At 40.3% G+C, this 21,020-nt stretch overlaps 1 protein-coding gene across 5 annotated transcripts in view; it reads left to right on the top strand.

Annotated features, from left to right (window-relative positions):
- Positions 1-17,436, top strand: part of TAF1 (TATA-box binding protein associated factor 1) — a 71,159-nt gene extending 53,723 nt beyond the window's left edge. For 3 of the 5 annotated variants that reach the window (XM_072816373.1, XM_072816374.1, XM_072816371.1), the window contains exons 33-39: positions 6,188-6,255; positions 6,710-6,826; positions 10,193-10,318; positions 11,204-11,305; positions 11,572-11,728; positions 12,808-12,985; positions 15,608-17,436. In XM_072816373.1, the coding sequence (XP_072672474.1) occupies positions 6,188-6,255; positions 6,710-6,826; positions 10,193-10,318; positions 11,204-11,305; positions 11,572-11,728; positions 12,808-12,985; positions 15,608-15,827 (968 nt within the window). In that variant the 3' untranslated portion in view covers positions 15,828-17,436. The remainder of the gene's footprint in view (positions 1-6,187; positions 6,256-6,709; positions 6,827-10,192; positions 10,319-11,203; positions 11,306-11,571; positions 11,729-12,807; positions 12,986-15,607) is intronic. The other 2 variants (XM_072816376.1, XM_072816375.1) reach the window with 1 other exon arrangement.
- Positions 17,437-21,020: the final 3,584 nt, after the last annotated feature.

The raw sequence follows: 21,020 nt of genomic DNA, 5'->3' as shown, positions 1-21,020 counted from the left end.
AGAGCATGGAGAAAAAAGAACCCTCATGCACTATTAGTGGGAATGTAAATTGGTGTAAACACTGTGGAAAACAGTAAGGAGGTTCCTCAAAAAGTTAAAAATAGAGATACCATAGAATCCAGTAATTTCACCACTAGGTATTTACCCAAAGAAAATGAAAACACTAATTTGAAAAGATAATATGGGCCCCCTATGTTTATTGCAACATTGTTTATAATAGCCAAGAGATGGAAGCAACCTAAAGTGCCCATCAGGAGATGAATGGACAGGGTAGATGTATAATCTACAAAGATTTTCTCCCAATCTGTCTTCTCATTCTCTTGACAGTATCTTTGGAAGAACAGAAATGTTTAATTTTGAAAAAGTCCAATTTATCCATTTTTTTCTTTTATGAAGTGCACTTCTGGTATATCTCTAGGAAGTCTGTTTAACCTCACAAATATTTTCTCTTATATTTTCTCCTAAAAGTTTACAGTTTTAGTGTTTCACATTTAAATCCACATCCACTTTGAATTAATTTTAGTATATGGTATGAGGTTTCGGTTGACGTTCATTTTGTTTTGCCTGTGGATGTCCAGTTGTTCCATTTCATTTCTTGGGAAGGCTGTCCTTTCTCCATTGAATTGCTTTGAGCACCTTTGTCAAGAATCAGTTGAGGGGCATCTTGGTGGCCCAGCAGTTGAGCATCTGCTCAGGTTGTGATCCCAGGGTCCTGGGGTCAAGTCCCACATCAGGCTCCCCCGCAGGGAGCCAGCTTCTCCCTCAGCCTATGTCTCTGCCTTTTTGTATGTCTCTCATGAATAAATAAATAAAATCTTTAAAAAAAAGAATCAGTGGAGTATATGGGTCTATTTCTGGGTTTAATTGTTCCATTGATTTATGTATCTATCCCTCTGCACAGTACTACAATTATTGTAGCTATTATAGTAAGTCTTGTCATCAGGTAGAGTGATTCCTTTCGTTTTATCTTTTTATAAATTGTTTTCTTATTCTTTTGTCTTTCCACTTAAATTTTAGAAGAGTATTTATATCTACAGAAAAGACTTGCCAAGATTTTGATAAGAATTTAGGTAAACCTATAGATCAGTTTTGGGGAAAATTGACATAGTTATTGATTCTGTCTTATTGTTAGTACATATTGCTTTCTCATCCTTTTTAATGTATTACATGGCATAGATGTATTAATTTATTTAACTCTCCCCTTGTTGGGTAGGTACTTCAAGTATTTCTATAATGCTGCCTTGTGAACAGCTTTTCACTATTTATATATTTCATTGATCATTGTGCACTTATAGGAGTATTTTTATAGGAAATTTTGATATATGTTCTAAAATTGTGTTCTAAAAATCTGTACACCTATTTATAGTGAAAAAGAATAGTGAGGAGAATGCCTGTTTCCTATAACCTCTGCAACATCGGGAATTATCAATACTTAAAAATCTTTACCAGTGAAATTATTTCTGTAAAATTCAGGTGTATAACTGAAACTAAATTTTTCCATCTTAAAAAATTACATGCTCATTTCAGAAAAAAAAATCAAACTATGTAGAATTGCATTAAGGGAAAAGGAAAAATCTTTATGTTTTTCTCCTTTTCCCACCCCAGTCTCCACAGTGGCCACTGTCAGGTTTGGTGCGAAGCATTCTGGATCTTTTTCTATACATATGATATACTTTTTCTTTTCTGACAAATCATATATTTACATTCTGTTTTACAGTTTTCTTTTTTCACTTGATAATGTGTTATGGACAATTTTTCATTCATGTATGTGATCTTGTTTAAGTAAAATCTGTTCATATTGACTCAAAGAAAAAAGTTAAATGAATGTCATTATGAATGTTTCTGCAAAAAGTATCTAGACTGGAATTCCACTTTAAAAAAATACTGTGGCTGAAGTAGAGGGAGATTGCTCAGTGGTAAATGTCATTTGATTTTTCATTTTTATGAGAATACTTGCTCTGTTCAAGAATTCAGTTTCTACTTATATTTGATAGGGACTGAACATATGATGTCCATAACTTGTTAGCTCTCTTATGTACTGTATTGAGTTAGTGGATAATGATATAGCAACCTGGTATAAGGCAGTGTCAGATAGCAATAACACTTACTTTTCCTCTCTAACTAGAACCATTTTTCGCGATTTGATGGAAAATCAGCTTTCCAAAGCTGTCATTGGAATTACCACTATTTAAGGACATTTGGATTTGAATTTTATGTGATTCTGTAGGTTACTGCTAATCCTTATTTGGAATGAGACAAAGTATAAATCTATTTCCTTAACAAGACATTTGCAATTGCATTGCTGTGATTTAATACGGAGAGAGTAAAAGCAAAGTATATGTGGAAAAATATTTCTTTTTGTAAATGGTAGCTAATTCTCCTGTAGGGCACAGTGATAATTCATAGATGGTCTTATCTTTTATATTCATTTTTGTATTGTGTTGAAAATTACTCTTTCAAAAATTAATTTTGGTCTTCCATGTGGAAGTGGTGTAGTTATAGACTCCTTTAAGAGTCTGATGAAAAACTATGGATATTCTACCCAGAAAACTGTATATTACATACAGAATTTTGTTGACAGTTTCAGGACATTCATGGATCTCTTTCTCTTACTACCACCCCATTCAAGAATTATTGGATATGAAAACATCTAGCATTTTACCCCGTTTTTTTGGGGGGGTGTACATTTATTTATATTTTTATTGAATCTTTTTGTCATTTCTAAGTTAATTTACCTCTTTAGTGATGTGAGAAGAAAGTCACAAGCATGGTGAAATCATATGGTATTTGTCTTCCATTGTCTGACTTACTCAGCATTATTCCCTCTGGTTCCATCTGTTATCAAAAATGGCAAGATTTCATTCTTTTTTTCTTAATTTTTTAAAATTTTTTTATTTATTTATGATAGTCACAGAGAGAGAGAGAGAGAGGCAGAGACATAGGCAGAGGGAGAAGCAGGCTCCATGCACCAGGAGCCCGACGTGGGATTCGATCCCGGGTCTCCAGGATCGCACCCTGGGCCAAAGGCAGGCGCTAAACTGCTGCGCCACCCAGGGTTCCCAAGATTTCATTCTTTTTAATGGCTGAGTAATATTCCTCTGCATGCGCACATGTGTGTGTGTGTATACCACATCTTATATCCATTCATCTCTCTCTTTTTTTAATATTTTATTTGTTAGAGAGAGCACAAGTAGGAAGAGCAGCAGGCAGAGGGAGGGGGAGCAGCAGGCCTTCCTGCTGAACAGGGAGCCCAACGAGGGGAGGGACTCAGTCTCAGGACCCTGAGATCATGACCTGAGCTGAAGGCACTCAACCAACTCAGCATTGCTTCCATATCTTGGCTAAATAATGCTGCAAAAAACATAGGGGTACATGTATCTTTTGAAAACACTAATTTGAAATTAGTGTTGACACTAATTGACACTAAATTGAATTAGTGTTTTCATTTCTTTGGGCAAATCAGATATTTTATCCTTCTTTGGTCTACTTTGCATATAGCAGAGTAACAGAGTTAAATAGCCAAACCCTTCATAATGCTTGAGAGCACAGACTGTTAAAAACTGAGGACACAAACAGCTAGTAATCCAAACACAGGGACAGGTATATCAGTTTATGTAAATAACTGTGTTTATATATATCCTAGGGTTATTATTAGCAGGTGTTTATCTTTAGAGTTCTGTGTTGCAAAGAAAATGGGCAAGGAAAAGGTCCCATCTTCAAAGTGGTTAAGAGAGAAAATTGTGCAAATACAAAAAAAAAACAAATTTTCCCTATATTTTAAATGAGAGCAATGAGATGTTAAATGGTTAGTTTATGTTTTAACTGAAGTCGAGTAAGGTCTAAATTCTTCACTTTTATAGGCTGGAATTGTAGCCACAAGGCAAGTTCCCATAGATAGAAGAGTCCATGTACCATAAGAAGCTGATGTTGTTTTGGCTAAATGAAGGCCTGTAGACTGTATGCAGCCTGTTTTTACCCTAGCATCACGCATTACTATCAACATGGACAAGCTTTCTGATAACTTTTACAGTCTGTCTCCATCATTATTTTGAGGACCAGCCTACTGGTGGCCCTAGGAGATTAGAACTCTGAAACTGGAGCTGCAGTCTTATCATTCACACTGTTCTTGATGGTGAGCCAGCTCTGGCTGTCTTTATACATGTCCTAAATATCTTGATGGTCAACTTTGTCTTCTTTCTGGTTTATTTGTGTTTGGCATAGCTTGTGTGAAGATACAATTTTTATTACGTCTTTGAGGAAACAGATGTCCTAGCTTAGGTTTTAACTGAGACTTCTTTGTTCATATAATAGTTTGTCATAATTAGAATAGGTCCAGCATGAAAGTTGCACATACACATCATGTATTATATATTTTATCCTTTGCATCCTAGTAAATAGTAAGTCTAATTCAGGGATCATCTCCTCTGTGAAGCCTTTCCTAATTCCTTTTTCCCTCTCACTTCCCATAATTGGCTGCTTCTTCCTCTGTACCTCTACTGAACCCTGTATGATTTTTCCCACTTCATTATATTGCCCTGTTTGTTTCTAGTTGTCTGACTGTCCTAGACCATAGGCTTCTGGGGGATATGGTCTGTATCATACTCATTTCTGCCTGGCACATAGAAGGTACTCAAATGCTTGAAGAATGAATGAACAGATGAATGACCAGTAAGTATATGAAAGAATATTAAAGTCAGATGCCTTCAGGGTCCTGGCAAAAATGAGTTAAGCAGACCTGGTAGGGAGTATGGTAACCTGTGGAACACACTATCTAAAAGGGGCAGCTGCTACTCAGCTCCAGCCCATTGGTGCTTTGCGGGATTGATGCCTTGGAGTTACGGCTTTTTAATTTAAGAGAAGCCAGACATTTGGGTTTTTATATGAAATTTCTCAATTATTAAATGTTGTCAATTAAGATTTTTCTAAAAACTTTTTATTGAGGTATAATTTGCATATAAAAAGTGCAAATGTTATGGATGTATAGCTCAGTCTGTCTTCGCAAGCTGAGGTGATTTTTCATGTGGACCAAACAAAACTGGATTGACTTAGAAGCTACCAGTTGACTGACATGCAACTCATGACAGAGACCATACGGGGAACTGTGTAGTCTAGTTAAGAATCACCTAATAGGGGGATCCCTGGGTGGCTCAATGGTTTGGCCTCTGCCTTCGGCCCAGGGCGTGATCCTGGAGTCCCAGGATCGAGTCCCACGTCGGGCTCCCTGCATGGAGCCTGCTTCTCCCTCTCCCTCTGCCTATGTCTCTGCCTCTCTCTGTCTTTCATGAATAAATAAATAAAAATAAATAAAATCTTAAAAAAAAAGAATCACTTAATAGGTAGTAAAAGTATCTCAAAGCAGTGTGTGGAATTTATTTGAATTATGATTCAAAGAAATCAAATGTGGAAGAACCTTACAAAACAGTTGGGGAATTTAAATGTTGACTGGCTATTTAATGATATTAGAGAATTATTGTTAACTATGTCAGACATAATATAGTTGGTTTGGTTTAGATACATAGATAGATGTATATATAGATATATATATATAGAGAGAGAGAGAGACAGAGAATTTTTAGAGCAGTTTAGGGAACAATTGAGTGGAAGGTATAGAGTTCCCATACACCCCCTAACTCCACACATGCATAGCCTCTCCATTATCAACATCCCCTACAGGGTGGTACATTTGTTACATTTGATGAACCTGTGTTGGCACATCATAAACCAAAGCCCGTGGTTTACATTAGGGCTCATTCTTGTACATTCTGTGGGTTTTGACAAATGTCTAATGATACATATGTACCATTATATCCTCATATGTAGTTATATTTTAGAAGAGTTCTCAGAGATACATGCTAAAACAATTTATGAATGAAATAAGTGATGCTGGAATTTGCTTCACAATAATCTAAAAGGAGTATAAAAGTTGAGGTGTGAATGAAACAGGATTGGCCATGTATTGACAATCATTGAAGCTGGATAATGTGTACATGGAAGTTCATCATATTAGTGTCTCTGTCGTTGTATGCGTTTGAACTTTTCCACCTCCAGAAGTAGAGCACGAGTCCAAGATAAAGCTGAGGCATAGTTTTTTGAGTCTAGGATAACATGGGACACTACTGCTGGCAGAAGTAAATTTCTGAAACTGAAGTCTGCAAAAGCCATGGTATATTTCTCTTTTCTTTTGTAGGGCCTGAAAGTCAGTATACTAAGACTGCTCAGGAGATTGTAAATGTCTGTTACCAGACATTGACTGAGGTAGGTGGTAAAGAGAAGGTCTCTTTGGGATGTAGTATTCTGGAATACCTTTGTTCCCTTGGGTGAGGAGGCCTTCCCTGCCTCTCTGATTTTCAGATGTGACCTCCCGCCTCCTACCCTCACCCCACATCCCTCATTTCCTTTCCTGTTTTATTTTCCTACCTAGCACTAAATGTTTTTAACAAACTATATAATTATTTACTTTAGTTATCATATGTGACCTGCCATTAAAAGAAGTTCCATGAAGAAAAGGATTTTAGTCTACCTTATTTACTATTTTATCTATTAAGTAGGCGCCACACCCAATGTGGGGCTCAGACTCATGACCCTCAGATCAAGAGTCAGATGCTCTACCTATTGAGCCAGCCAGGCACCCTACTTCGTTTACTTTTATATGTCTCCGCTGCCTAAAGTGCATGTTCAGGGAATTCATTAATTTTCTTTCATTTCTCAGTATGATGAACATTTGACTCAACTTGAGAAGGATATTTGTACAGCTAAGGAAGCGGCTTTGGAGGAAGCAGAATTAGAAAGCTTGGACCCAATGACCCCAGGGCCTTATACACCTCAGGTGAGTCTAAAGACTAGGAACTGCCTCTTAAAGTTTTCTTATTGGTTTGGGAAATTGGGAACATGTCAACATATATTTACTGAGATACCCTTCTTCTCTGTCCTTCCTCTTCATATGCCTTTCGTGTGCTTTCTTGTCTTCTCAAAGGCTAAGGTGAGTGAGGGCCATGGGTCTTGGTGGCCTTGTTGAATCCAGAAGAAGCAGGTGTGGGATAAATGACGGGGTGGGGTCTTAGTTGTTGAGGCAGTATTTAGGAATACCAGATTCCTGACTGCTGTGGCCAGAGGTATCCTCTTGAGTCTCTGGAGTTCCCTTGCCCATGAACTAGGACATCCCTAGAGTAGAGAATTCTCAATTACAGACATTCGCCATATTGTTCCTGTGCCTCATAGGTACCTGATTAGTCATTTCCTCAGATGTATCTCAATGTAGCTCAGATGTCAGCCATTTTCCTGGATTGACTCCCTCTCCTTGTAAATAACGATAGGTAACATTTATAATATTCTTAAAGTTACATGTCATGAGAGTAGGGAGCAAGATTAATAAGAAATTCTTAATCTTTCTGTTCTGTCCCTTGAATATATTTGAACAGAAGCGTATGTTTCCATATTGGAAGAATAGGACTCACCAGAATGTAACCAGTGCTTGGTTTCTGTATTGAAAGCGCTATGGCAAAGTGGGAAGTACATGAATTTTGGCAATAAAACAGGCCTGGGTTTGAATCTTAGCCCTGCTGTTTGCTAGCTTTGTGAACTTGGGAAGTTACTTAAGCCCTCTTGCTTAGTCTCCTTTTCTCTAAAATGTACATTTCGAGATTATTATAAACATTAAATGAGTGAATTTGCCTGGCACGTAGGAGACATTCAGTAAATGTTTCTTAGTCTGTGTGAAAATTGTCTAGAGTTCTCAGACTTCCTTTCACATTTAACCAAATATTTCAATACAAAATTCACCAGATTTCCACTGGAAAACTTTTTTTTTCATTCTACTCTGAACTAACACCACAACCTGTATGGTCTCTGTTGGATTATTGCTGTTTTTATTTCATTCATGCACTCTCCCTATCTATCTTGTACTCTCTTTCACCCCAAAACCTAGGTTACTGAGGGGCCAAGTAGAAAGAGCCCTCAGATCCTACTTCCAAGCCCAGAACAAGGAAAGGCTCTTGGAGTGTGTGGGCAGATTGGGGCCGGGGGCTCGGGTGAGTGCTGTTGCCCAGGAAGGCCCTTTTTGCTAATAGGCCCACAGCTCCCACAAGGGCCCTTTCTGGTAAGTTAAAGCCTCGGTTTTAGCCATCATTCCTCAGAAGAGTCTAGCCACTGAGCAGCATATGGTTTGTTCTAGTCTGTGACAGCATAAACCTAGTCCTTTGATGAATCAAAACCTTAGACCCAAAGGTTATTATCCATCCTTTCCTGCCCCTGCCACACTGTCTCAGATGGCCAAGGAAAGCCTGGCACCTGTTCTCCCTTCTGAGCAGTAGCTACTGTTCGGTACAGTTAGAGGGTCCCCTGTGAAGAGTAAGGTGTAGATAGCACCTCTTCATTATTCCAGTTCACCCTCTCATCATTGCTTTCACTCCTATATACACGTTGTGAAATAGTAAACCCAGTGCATTTTCTCTTAACCTGAGGAAGACGCGCCTGAATGATTGCCCTCACTCATTGCTACTTTCAAATACAGATGTTACTAAAGAGTATTGGTGTAGGTTTAACCTGTCATAACTCTAGTTGTAGAGAAACATAACAGTAATCATATTTTACTTCCAGCCTTAAATGGTGGTAATAATGTATTTTCACTCACCTGTTTCTACCTAGCTTGGATTACATCATACATTCAGCTCAACACTTTATATTAAAATTGCTCACTTCGCAGTTTCCCACTAGTCCCTCATTCCCTGATATTCTCTTCTTCTGTTCAACCATTAGTTTACCTACTCTATAATGCTTTAAATTCTCTGTTGCCTCTCTTTTTCCAAAACCCTCTTCAGCCTTGCTTGCTTTTGATTTTTTTAAGGATTTTATTTTATTTATTCATGAGAGACACAGAGAGAGAGAGGCAGAGACACAGGCAGAGGGAGGAGAAGTAGGCTCCATGCAAGGAGCCTGATGCAGCACTCGACCCCAGGACCCCGAGATCATGCCCTGAGGCAAAGGCAGATGCTCAGCCACTGAACCACCCAGGTGGCCCACTTGTTTGCTATTTAAAAAAACCCACAAAGTAACACATATGTGGGAGTTTTTTTGTTGATAAAAGCAACATGTTCATTGGGAAATATAAAGGAGAACTACATCACCTGGAGTTAAGTCCACCACTCAGAAAGAACAAACCACTGTAAACATCTTGGTGTGTTTCTTTCAAATCTGAGAAGTGTGGGTGCGTGTACACACGTGGGGATGTAGACACTTTTTTTTTTTTGATGTAGACACTTAAAGTAAAATTGGTCCATATGTTTTTGTGTCTTATTGTTTTCATTTCATATTATATTTTGAACATTTTGTCTCATTAGTCTTTGAAAATATTATTTTTAAATAGCTACATAATATTTCTACCCTCTGCCAAAGTTTTAGAGAACTCTTTCCTACTTCTCCAGCTTATTTATCAGTTCCCTCTGTCCTCGTGTCACTGAAAAGTCCATTTGCTAAATTCCTGGTCTCTTCAGAAGAGGCAAGAGGAAAGGGATCTATAATTTGTTGAATACTAGGCATGGGCTAAGGAGCTTACACATATCTCTTCATTCTCCCAACAACTTTGGGAGGCAAACATTATCATCCATGTTTTATACTTGAGGAAACCAAGGCTTAGAGTGATTAAATAATTTGTTAGTTACTCAGCTAGCAAGTGGTGGATCCAGGACTCAAACCCAGGGTCTTTTATTCCAAAGCCCATGTGTTTTTCACCATACTATTTTGCCTCATAGCATCCTCTGATGAGCTCATAAACTATTAACCCACTATATGCTCTTATTAGAATTGAAATTTCTTTATCCGATTTCCTATTAGATGTCTCTAAACCAAACAATCAAGATTGTTTTGCACAGGTATGAAGCCCTAGACCTGAAAAACATAAGACAAGGCTTAGAAGACACTAGGTTATTAACCAGAAAGACTGTCAGGGCATAGAATTGTCCCATAGCTTTGTTGCTTTTCTGCTTCAAGCTTCTGGTCATATACATCAGATGCCTCTCTGCTAGAATGAGCAAGCATTTTTAAGATTCCTAAAAATCTGTCCATCAAGTTGTGTCAAACCATTTCTCTTTAAATGGATTGCTCTGCATGACTTTTTTCTGCAGTGAATGCTCTAAAGGGGAGTTCTGTATTTGCTCCCTTTCCTAAATAGAAGCTAAGTTGTACATTTGTGCCACAGCCTCCTGATTTGTATGACACCAACACATCCCTCAGTATGTCCCGAGATGCCTCTGTATTTCAAGATGAGAGCAATATGTCTGTCCTGGATATTCCCACTGCCACTCCAGAAAAGCAGGTGACACAGGTAGACTGTTCTTTTTCTCTTTGTGACATTGTTAACATGCTTTGGTGGGGAGTTGGGGAGTAATGGTGGTGATATATGACATGTATCATGGATAATTAAGCCCCTTTGACCCTGGGAATGAAGGCTTAGAAGTGTGATTTCAAGGTGGGCTGGTGGCAGGTCACATGACTGGCATTGTCTTCTGTCTGTCCCTATGGGCAGAGTCAGGCACAACAGACTTCAGGGAAGGCACAAGTATGAAAAGTGTATGAGGCATCAGAACAACCTCACAGGTTACTGGAAAGACCAACTGCATTCAGAGACAGAGTTCAAAATAATTGGCCCTGCTACTGTACTGTATGTATGCTATAATCTAAATTAAAATTATTTATAAAATTAAATTTTAAAAACTGGCCTGTTCTAGAGGTGTCAGAAGATACTCCTGATCTGAAGCCAAAAATCCTATCATCTAATCTCAGTCAGGGTTCCACTGGAGAGTCAAAAACCCAGGAGAGTTTTTCTGTCCTGAAGAGTCCCCCAAAAGAAGCTAAGGAAATCTTGGTTTAGGAAGGAAGAGTCTCCTTGTGATGACACAGCAAAAGCAGACCAAGGACTGTCCTATTCTTTGGGGTTTTTTTGTTTGTTTGTTTGGTTGGTTGGTTTTTTGTTGGTTTTTGTGGGGTTTGTGGGGGGTTTTCTAGTTTTTTGGGGGGGTTTCCTCTACCAATGATTTCCAAAGAATGAATGTGAAAAAGCACACATGCCTTGAGCTGTGTAAACAGCCCCCACTAACTGTGGGGTTGGCTGGGATATCAGGGAGGAGCATCCGCCCTGGGTGAGAACCCTTGGTTAACTCCTCCTACAGGCACGTCCCTCAATGATGTGCTATTTGTGTTCCTTACTCAGATGCGCCAGGGCCGAGGTAGGCTGGGCGAGGAAGACTCTGATGTAGATATTGAAGGGTATGATGATGAGGAGGAGGATGGGAAACCTAAGACTCCAGCCCCAGTGAGTATGCTTACAGAAAGCTTATGGTTACATTATACCCTTGTGTGATAGGAGCCCCTCTAGTACAGGGCAGGCCAAATCCCAAGGTGATACCAGGGTCTCCATAGTGAGGCCCAATCGGACTTTAATCCTTGGAATCAGCTGAACGAGTCTATCCACCACAATTACTTAACTTCTTGTGAGGCAGCAAGGGGGGTGCTGGTGGTGGCTTCTGAACTCTTACACGGTCAATTGATGGGACTTTGACCCTAACTGGTCTCATTCAGGAAGGTGAAGATGCAGATGGTGATCTTGCAGATGAAGAGGAAGGAAGTATGCAACAGCCTCAAGCCAGTGTCCTGTATGAGGATTTGCTTATGTCTGAAGGAGAAGATGATGAAGAAGATGCTGGGAGTGATGAAGAAGGAGACAATCCTTTCTCTGGTAAGTCTTGTTCCTGGGCTTCTGTTATAGGTAGCTCACCATAGCACCCTGAGGACTGAACAGATGACTCTTGGCCACATATGCTGTTACCAGAAGCTGCTCTTTTCTTGAAATCCCATTAGTAGACTCAGTCCTGGGCACTCACAGGGTGAGTACATTCGTTAGCCTTAGAGGAGGTGAAGAAATATAACAAAGAAGTGCAAAAGATGACAGTGGAAGAGGCAGTGCCCAAATAGCATCTTTGACTTGAATATTCATTATGATAAAGATGAGAAAGAAATGTTATATCTGTAATAGGGAAGGGGAAAATAAAGAAATAAAATCCCGCTTTACTCTGCCGTAAGAAAGAATGAGATCTTGACATTTGCAACAACATGGATATACCTAGAGGGTATAATGCTAAGGAAAATAAGTCAGAGAAAGACAAAATACCATACGATTTCACTCATATGTGGCATCTAAAAAATAAAACAACCAAACAAAGCAGAAACAGACCCATAAGTACAGAGAACAAACTGATGGTTGCTAGAGTACAGTGGGGTGGGGGAATGGGCAAATGGGTGTGAAGGGGAGAGGGAGATACAGGCCTCCAGTTATGCAGTGGATAAGTCTCGGGAATAAAAAGCACAGCATGTGGAATATAGTCAGTGATATTGTAATAGTATTGCATGTTGACACATGGTAGCTACACTTGTAGTGAGCATAGCATACTATATGCATTGCCAAATCACTATGTTGTAATCCTGAAACTAATAAAACATTGTGTGTCAACTACACTTCAATTGAAAAAGAAAGATCCTAATCAGTTTATTTTGTCAATTAATAGCAATGGCAGGGAAAAGTATAGGAGATGATAGAGGAAAAAGAGTAAGACTGGACTGAAACGAGAAAAGGAAGTGGTTGTTTGGATTCTGTTTCCATGCTATGGTCTTGCCAGTGCTGGCCCTAGGCACTCCTCCAAGCTGAGGGGAGTCCAGGCAGGATGCCTTTATAGATGTATGGCAATAACGGGTTTTGAAAGACCAAGCCAAAGACATTAATTCTGTCCAGCTAATCTCAGGACCTCCTTCTTTTCACAGCTATCCAACTGAGTGAAAGTGGAAGTGACTCTGATGTTGGATCTAGTGGGATAAGACCCAAACAGCCCCGCATGCTTCAGGAAAACACAAGGATGGGCATGGAAAATGAAGAAAGCATGATGTCCTATGAGGGAGATGGTGGGGAGGCTTCTCATGGTTTGGAGGATAGCAATATGAGGTAATCAGCAACGTGCTACAGGGGTATGGCATCAGTGCCCAGCTATACCCCTCTATATCAGAGGGCCCAGCATCAGATTATTTTCATCCACTGACTATTTCCTGAGCTGTGCTAAGCCCTTGGGGATACACAGAGGAGTAAACCATATTCTGCCCTTGAGGAGCTCACAGTCTAGTGGAAGCGACTAATAACAAACAAAATCATTACCCATACAGTTGTGGTAAGTGCTGTAGTGGGAGTTAAGTAAAGAGAGTGCCAAGTCACCCCTGAGAAGGGGGTGTCTCACTCTGCTTGGAGTGATCAGGGAAAGTTTTGCAGATGAGGGAACATTTGAACTGGACCTGGCAGTAAGGCTGAAATAGGAGTCTGCTAAGTAGAAAAGTGACAAGAGGTGAGGAGACCCTTAGAGATGGAACAGTATGTTCAAAGGCACAGGAATATAAAAAAAGATGTTCCAGAGTGAAGGGAATTGTGGCTCCAGAAGCAGCAAGGGATTATATTGTAGAGGACCTTACATGGCGTGTTGAGACACTTGGAGTTTGGGTAACGGGAATCATCACTTCAAAGAAAAGGAAGTAACATCATATAAATAACTCTAGGCAATGGTAAGAGTTTCAGCTGGGATCAGTTAGAAGTAGGGGGAAAGGAAGGGACATATTTAAGAGCTATTAAAAGGATAGATCAATTGGATTTAGGGTGGGAGATAGGTATATAATGAATGGGAATGTCACTGAGAGAGAAAAGAGAAAAAGCGCAGGTATTAGATGAGGTGGGAGAGGAGGAAAAAAATGAATGTGTCTTTGGACATGTTAGATTTAAGGTACATTGGATACATCTAGCTAGAGGTATCTAGCAAGCAGAGTATTTACTCATTAAGCAAATATTTATCACAAGTTCAAAAGCAACTAAGATGTTCAAGGCATTCGGTCTGGTGGGAAACCTAGAACAGGTTAACAGACGATTGTAGTGTAACGTGGAAAGTGTTGTGATAGGCAACCATGGTGTTTTTCCGGGAGTTGGATAGGAGTGGGGTAGGGGAACTATTTATAGAAGGAAACTGAGCTAACTCAGAGTAGGAATTAACTAGATGAAGAAGAATGCAAAGGACGCTTGAGCAAGAATAGCATATGAGGCATGAAATAGTTCTAGAAAATGCAAGCAGCCTGATGTGGCTGGAGCTTCTGATCCACGACCCATGTGATAGAGATGATTTACATAGGTAGGTAAGGACCAAATCAGGACCAGAAGTTTAGGGCAGATACTGAATGAGAGGTATGAGCAGATCTTGGTATGAGCAGTTTTGGAAAGAGCGCCCTGCACTCCAACAGAAATGCACACGGCCAATAAACAACATGAAGAAATAATGCTCCTAAGAATGAAAGAAAGGCAATAAAACAATTAAATGTATTTTACCTATAAGATCAACAAAAATTAAAATGAATGATAATACCTGGTGTTGGGAAGGTGTGAGGAAAAAGACATTCTCCAATGACTGCTGGTAATGTGACTTGATAAAAATGGGGTGGGTGGAGACCAGTATAACAGTTTATCATTATAAACCAAATGTAAAAAATGTGCATCTCCTTTGGCCCCCAAGATTCCATGTCTTGGAAATTATTCTATGGCAGTAATAAAACACCTTCATCCAGTTGTTTGTATAAGGAGTTTAATCACGGCATTATTTTTAATAGTGGGAATATTGGAGACAGCTTAAATGTCCTAGTGAGAGATTGGTAAATAAATCATGTTGCAGCCATATAGTGGACTACCATATAGCTGTTAAAATGATGCTGTTGATGTATGTTTATTGACCTGGAAAGATGCTCGTTATAATCATTAGTGTAAAAAGCGAGTTCCTGAAGATTATGTAGAGTATTCCAATTTTGTAAAATAAAATGTGTAAGCATCTAAGTTAAGTGCATTAGAAGAAAATTTGGACGGTCATATACCAAAAGATTATCTCTGGTAGAGTTACTAGTGATTTTTTTCCTGATATATGTATATATATGTATACATACATATGTGTATATATATATATATTTATTAAACCAGTGGACATGCATTGCTTATGTGGGTTTTTTTAAGTAAAATTAAGAATAAACAAAATTAAAGAGCACTTTTGCAGCAGTGTGAAGAATTAATTAAAGGAAAGCAAGACTACACCCAGTTTGCTAAAGACTGACTTGAGTGGCATGGGCCAGAGATAACAAAGGACTAAGCTAAGGCAGGCAGAGTAGAGATGGAAAGGAGGGGACAGAGACAAGATATATTGAAGAAGTAGAATCTTCAGGATTGGTGACTAATTGGATCCATAGATGAGTGAAGCTGTAAGTGGGAGATGAAACTATGAGGCCATCAGAGCACTTATGATCATGCCAGCCGGCAGCATGTTGTCCAGCTGTAGGGGAGTTTCTTTCATTTTGGGTTCTTGTGTATAAGTTGGCAGGTGGATGTTTTGAACAGGATCATTTTTCTCTCAAGTACCTAGAGAACAGTCTGGAACAAATCCTTTTAGTGTCTCAGGGAAGTGAGATGGGCTGATTCCTTGGTGGCACCAAGAACGGGACTGGCCGGCTAGAGGGTGGTGCCTGAGCTTAAGAGATGATGTGTTTCTCTTCTCAGTTATGGGAGCTATGAGGAGCCTGATCCCAAGTCGAACACCCAAGATACAAGCTTCAGCAGCATCGGTGGGTATGAGGTATCAGAGGAAGAAGAAGATGAGGAGGAAGAGCAGCGCTCTGGGCCAAGTGTACTAAGCCAGGTCCACCTGTCAGAGGATGAGGAGGACAGTGAGGATTTCCACTCCATTGCTGGGGACAGTGATTTGGACTCTGATGAATGAGGCTTCCTTTGGGCCTCCTTGGTCAGCCTTCCCTGTTCTCCAGCCTGGGTGGCTCACCTTCCTTAATGTGTTCATAATTGTGTAGTGTCAGATCCTGAAATCACCAGATTGACTAATACCTTAGCCTTTAAGAAAGAATAAATAAAGGATAATAAATCATCTCTTCTGACCTTCCTGGGGCAGTGTCACACCTTGATTTAAAGCCAAGTAACCCCTTTTCCCCTACCACTAACAGAAAGAAAGCAGTCTGCTCCTTCTCCAGTGCCCTCCTTTAGCTCCACTTGCCACTCATGTTATCACTTTTCCCTTGGGAAGGAGGAGAAATTGTGAAAGGACTAAAACTTTCTGTCCCCTTGGTGTATTAGACCTTTCCCAAGCATGATATCATCTCAGTTTTCTAATTTGCAGGCTGGAACTGGTGACCACCTCCTTATTGAGACAGAGAATTGAGTACTGGTCGACTCTGTGCCCCAGTAAACACATAAACCTATTGGACAACCTCCCTGTTACTTTATTATTCAATTATACAATGCCTTATTCCTAAATGGATTTGAGGCAAATGACTATAAATCTTTGAAACCGCCTGTATGTCAGAAATGATGTGTTGCCATGTGAAATGTGTTCTGTGGTAAGTGCCTTAGGGCAAAGACTGTGTGTCTTCTGTTTCTTTTCATGCTCAGGATATGGTTCTGTGCACAGTGGGTACTCAGTAAATGTTTGTAGAATCAGAACATCCTCGAAAGACGCGTCTTTGAGCATCTGCCCCGTGATAAGCACTGTATCAGATCCTTGGGATGCAAAGGTAAATAAGACACACTGCTTTTGCCCAAAGAGCTCACCCACAGGTTGGGAGAGGGGGAGTGGAATTCAAAACTTGTTTCTTAAATCATTGCAGTGGTGCGGTGAGATAAGTGCAATGAAGAATCTAGATAAAAGGAGAGGGGAAAACAGAGGAATGACCATGTCAGAAAAAGTCAGGGAAGTCTTCCTAGAGGTAATTGATAAGCTTACTGTTGAAGAGTGAATAGGAACTTGCCAGATAGAAAAGTCCAGGCAGAGTGTAACGTAAGTGAAAAGGCCGATAGCAGAGCATGTTCCTGGTCAGTTGGTTGGTTTGTGCCTGCCTTGTTTCAGAAAGGATTGGAAGGAGTTTATGCTCTAGTCATTTAATGCTGGAAAGGCTAGAGATGAGACTGAAAGACTGGCAGGAAACACATCCTCGATGACAACAGGTGTGAACTGTATATTTCAGGAAATGAGCACTAGTGGATTGATTTCATCATATTTGTGTTCTAGAAGTTTTCTGTATGTTGATTGTGAAAGAAATTGAAGAATCTATGTGTAACAGAAAAGTTTGACCCCACTTTTGTAAGACAAAACCACGGGTGTATATCTATATGTGTGTGTGTATACTTGTATATGCAAGGGAAAGGGTCTGAAAGGATATACACTAAACTGTTCACAGAGATAACCTCTGAGGAATGGGATCAGAGAGGAGGTGGCTATATGGTTGTATGTGTACTGGGAACGTACTGTGCTTTTGTTTCTGTATCGTTTGAATTTTTTTACAAGTATGTACTATTTTTGTAATAAAAAATTTAAAAACCCAGCTATAGTGTGGAGAACGGTTTTGGAGGGGAGCAAATCTAGTTCAAATAAGGGGTAACGGAGCCCAATCTAGGGCTGTGGCATGAAGATGCGGAAGAGGGGCATGAATCTGAGAGCTCTTTAGGGGGTAGAATGAACAGGACTTGATGACCAGTCGGCATTCATGGATGGAAAAGGCAGAATGGAATGGATGGTGGCTTTCAGAATTTTGGTTCGGGAGATTGGGTGGGTATGTGGTATTCATCCATTTGTTCATTCAACATATATCCAGCCCCTGTCTTTATCAAGCGGTCTGCTAGATGCTGATAAAAAACGTAAGTTCTAGTTTGTAATTGCAGGGAACTTTAGGAACTAGAATGAGAGACAGGTAAATAAGTTTAATAAAATGTGATCATGGCAATAAATAATGAGAATCTGTGGTCAGAGGAAGGAGTTAACCAACTTTGCTCATGGAATAAGGATGGGAAGGCTTCAGAGAAGAGATCACTGAGATGGATCATGAAAAGTAGGTAGGAGTTTGCTGGAGAGAGGGAAGAGCATTCTCGGCAGAGGATGTGAAATTACATGGTCTGTTTGTGGAACAAGTAGTTCTGGATGGTTGAAAGAGAGGGAACATGTAGTATGGTGATTACAATGCTCAGGATCAAATGCTCATTTTAGAGAGATCTCCCTGGTGGCACTTTGAGAATGGGTAAATGGGGGAGAGGGTGATGCCAGATGAGATGATGGAAACTCAGGCTGGCAGAGGCATGGGCAGTAGAGAGGGGCATGGTGAGGCTGATTGATAATGGAAGGGAAGAGGGTGGAACCTAGATTTCTGACTTTGAGGTGACTGGGTCGATGGTGATGCTGTTCACAGGCTGTGGGGGGAAGGTAGGAGAAACAGCTAAATTTGGTTAGAAGCCTGGAAGTCAAAAGGACAATGGGTAGAAAGCTTAGGATTTGTGCAACCTCGGGAGCTGGTGAGATCAGCCAGGAAATGTGCAGGCAGAAGAGCATGGAAGACAGAATCCTGGTAAAGACCAATATTTAGGGTGGCCAGAAATAGAAGCAATACCGGAAGAGTGCCATTTCTCAAACCAAAGGAGTTTTAAGACAAAAAAGGCAACATGGATGCCACAAAGAGGTAAAGTTAAAGGAAGCCTGAGCAAGAGAGCCCTTGGTTTTGGTAATTAGGAGGGTCCCTGGTGATCTTAGCTAGCAAAAGCAGTTGTAGAGTTATGAGATTGCAAACCAGCCAGCAGCAGGGTCTGAGGAGCAGATGGAAGATGAGGAAAGTGTAGAGATCACAAGACTACTGTTAAGAAACTAGGCTAGAAAGAAAGAAAGAAAGAAAGAAAGAAAGAAAGAAAGAAAGAAAGAAGAGAAAAAAGAAAGAAAGAAAAGAAAGAAAGAAAAAGGAAGGAAGGAAGAAAAAGAAAGAAAGAAAGAAAGAAAAAGAAAGAAGAAGAAAGAAAAACTAGACTGTGAGGCAGGAGAGGGGGAGAGTCTTAAAATGGAAAATAAGTAACCATGCTTACTTAAGCTTAGGGGAGAAAGCAAGAGAGAGAGGTTGGGGGAAAAAAAGCCACTGAGAGGATAAGCCCTGTGTGAGAACAAGTGGGACTGTTAGGTAGCAAAGCTAGCATTCACTCTGCAGAAGAGATCCTCTCCCCTGAGACCAGAAAGGATGGCTAGAGTTTCAGATCAGTGTATAGATAAGGGAGATGGGAAGCTGGAGGAGTTCTCTGTGAGAGAGGGAAGAAGATCCTTGTGAGGAAAAATGAAAATGGGATGAGAGCTTGAATAAAAGTGTGGAACTACCAAGGGAGGTCATGAAAACCCGGGAACTAGGTAAGTGTCCACCTGTAGCAGACAGGTTGAATTATGGCACGTCCATTCAGTGAAATACCATGCTGTGGTTAAAAAAGAATGAGGAAGATCAGTATGTGCTAATATGGAAAGGTATTCTTGAAAAAAAATAAGAAGGTAGGCAGTGATGTTTTATTTCATTTGTTTGGGGGACAAAGGGGATATAATCCATGTTTGCATACTCACAGAAAGGAGGTGGCAAGAAGCACTTCAAGCTGTTAACAGCTCTAGGAGTGAAGTAGAGCAGGGGGTGGGGCTCAGCCTTTTCACCCAAACCCCTCTAGTCACATTGAAGTATTTCTCTTTTGTTTGTTTGGTTTGGTTTTTTAATGATCCCTGAGGGAGGAAATGAGGGCTGGAACTGACAGGATTTTTAAGATTGTATTTATTTATTCATGAGAGATGCAGAGAGAGAGGCAGAGACATAGGCAGAGGGAGATGCGGGCTCCCTACAGGGAGCCCGATGCAGGACTAGATCCCAGGACCCAGGGATCATGCCCTGAGCCAAAGGCAGATGCTCAACCACTGAGCCACCCAGGCATCCACAGACATTCATTTTATAATGGTAGCAGTTGGGATGCCTGGGTGGCTCAGTTGGTTGAGTGCCTGACTCTTGATCTCAGCTCAAATCTTGATCAGGTCATGAGTTCAAGCTGTGTGCTGGGCTCCATGCAAGCCCACCTACTTAAAATACATACATACATACATACATACATACATACATAGTACCAGTTTACTTTATTGTGTGATTTTTTTCCAGAGGTACTTAGCAACACAGCTATTGGTGTAGAAGCAAAGGTAAAGCAGTTTGGGGCGAAGACCCAAATATAAGAGCAAAATTGGTGGAATTCCTTTCAATCACTATTTCTTGACTACTCTCCACCAAGACTTTGCTGCTGTCATTGGCATATAGAGAGGCCATGTATTACTTTAATAAAGTTAAGATGTTTTTTATTTTTTATTTTTTTTAAAGATTTATTTATTCATGAGAGATGGAGAGAGAGGCAGAGACACAGGCAGAGGGAGAAGCAGGCTCCCCGTGGTGAGCCCGATGTGGGACTCAATCCCAGATCCTGGGATCACACCCTGAGCTGAAGGCAGACACCCAACCGCTGAGCCATCCAGATGTCCCTAAGATGTTTTTTAAAAATCTGGAAAGGTAAGCAACGAAAGAACCACAAGAGTTGCTTTAAGGGCAGCCTGGGTTGCTCAGTGGTTTAGCGCCACCTTTGGCCCAGGGCATGATCCTGGAGACCTGGGATCGAGTTCCGTTTTGGGCTCCCTACATGGAGCCTGCTTCTCCCTCTGCCTGTGTCTCTACCTCTCTCTTTCTCATAAATAAACAAATAAAATCTTTTTTTAAAAAAAGAGTTGCTTTAAAAGACTGGCCAGAGAAGTATGAATAAAACAGAACACACTGTTTTTAGGGAAGCCAAAGGAGAATTTCAAAGGATAGAGTGGTCAGTGATGTCTGGTACTTGCAGAAAGATTAATCAGATAAGGACTGAAATTTGTCCTTTGGACTTGGCAATTGGTGAACCTAGTACAGTTTTCCTTGGAATGGCAGGTACAGAAACCAGATGGCAAGTGGGTTGAAGAATTGAATTGAATGTGAGCATAGACACAGCTTGATTTGATTAAATAATAGCCATCATTCGCTGTGCCAGCCTCTATGCAAAGAGCCCTTCTTATGTGACCTCATTTAATCCTGAACCATCTATGAGATAGGTATTA

Source organism: Canis lupus, chromosome X, assembly GCF_048164855.1.
Source record: "Canis lupus baileyi chromosome X, mCanLup2.hap1, whole genome shotgun sequence".
Lineage (NCBI taxonomy): Eukaryota > Metazoa > Chordata > Mammalia > Carnivora > Canidae > Canis > Canis lupus.
The sequence above is the reverse complement of the archived record's forward strand: the minus strand, read 5'-3'. Positions and strand labels throughout refer to the sequence as shown.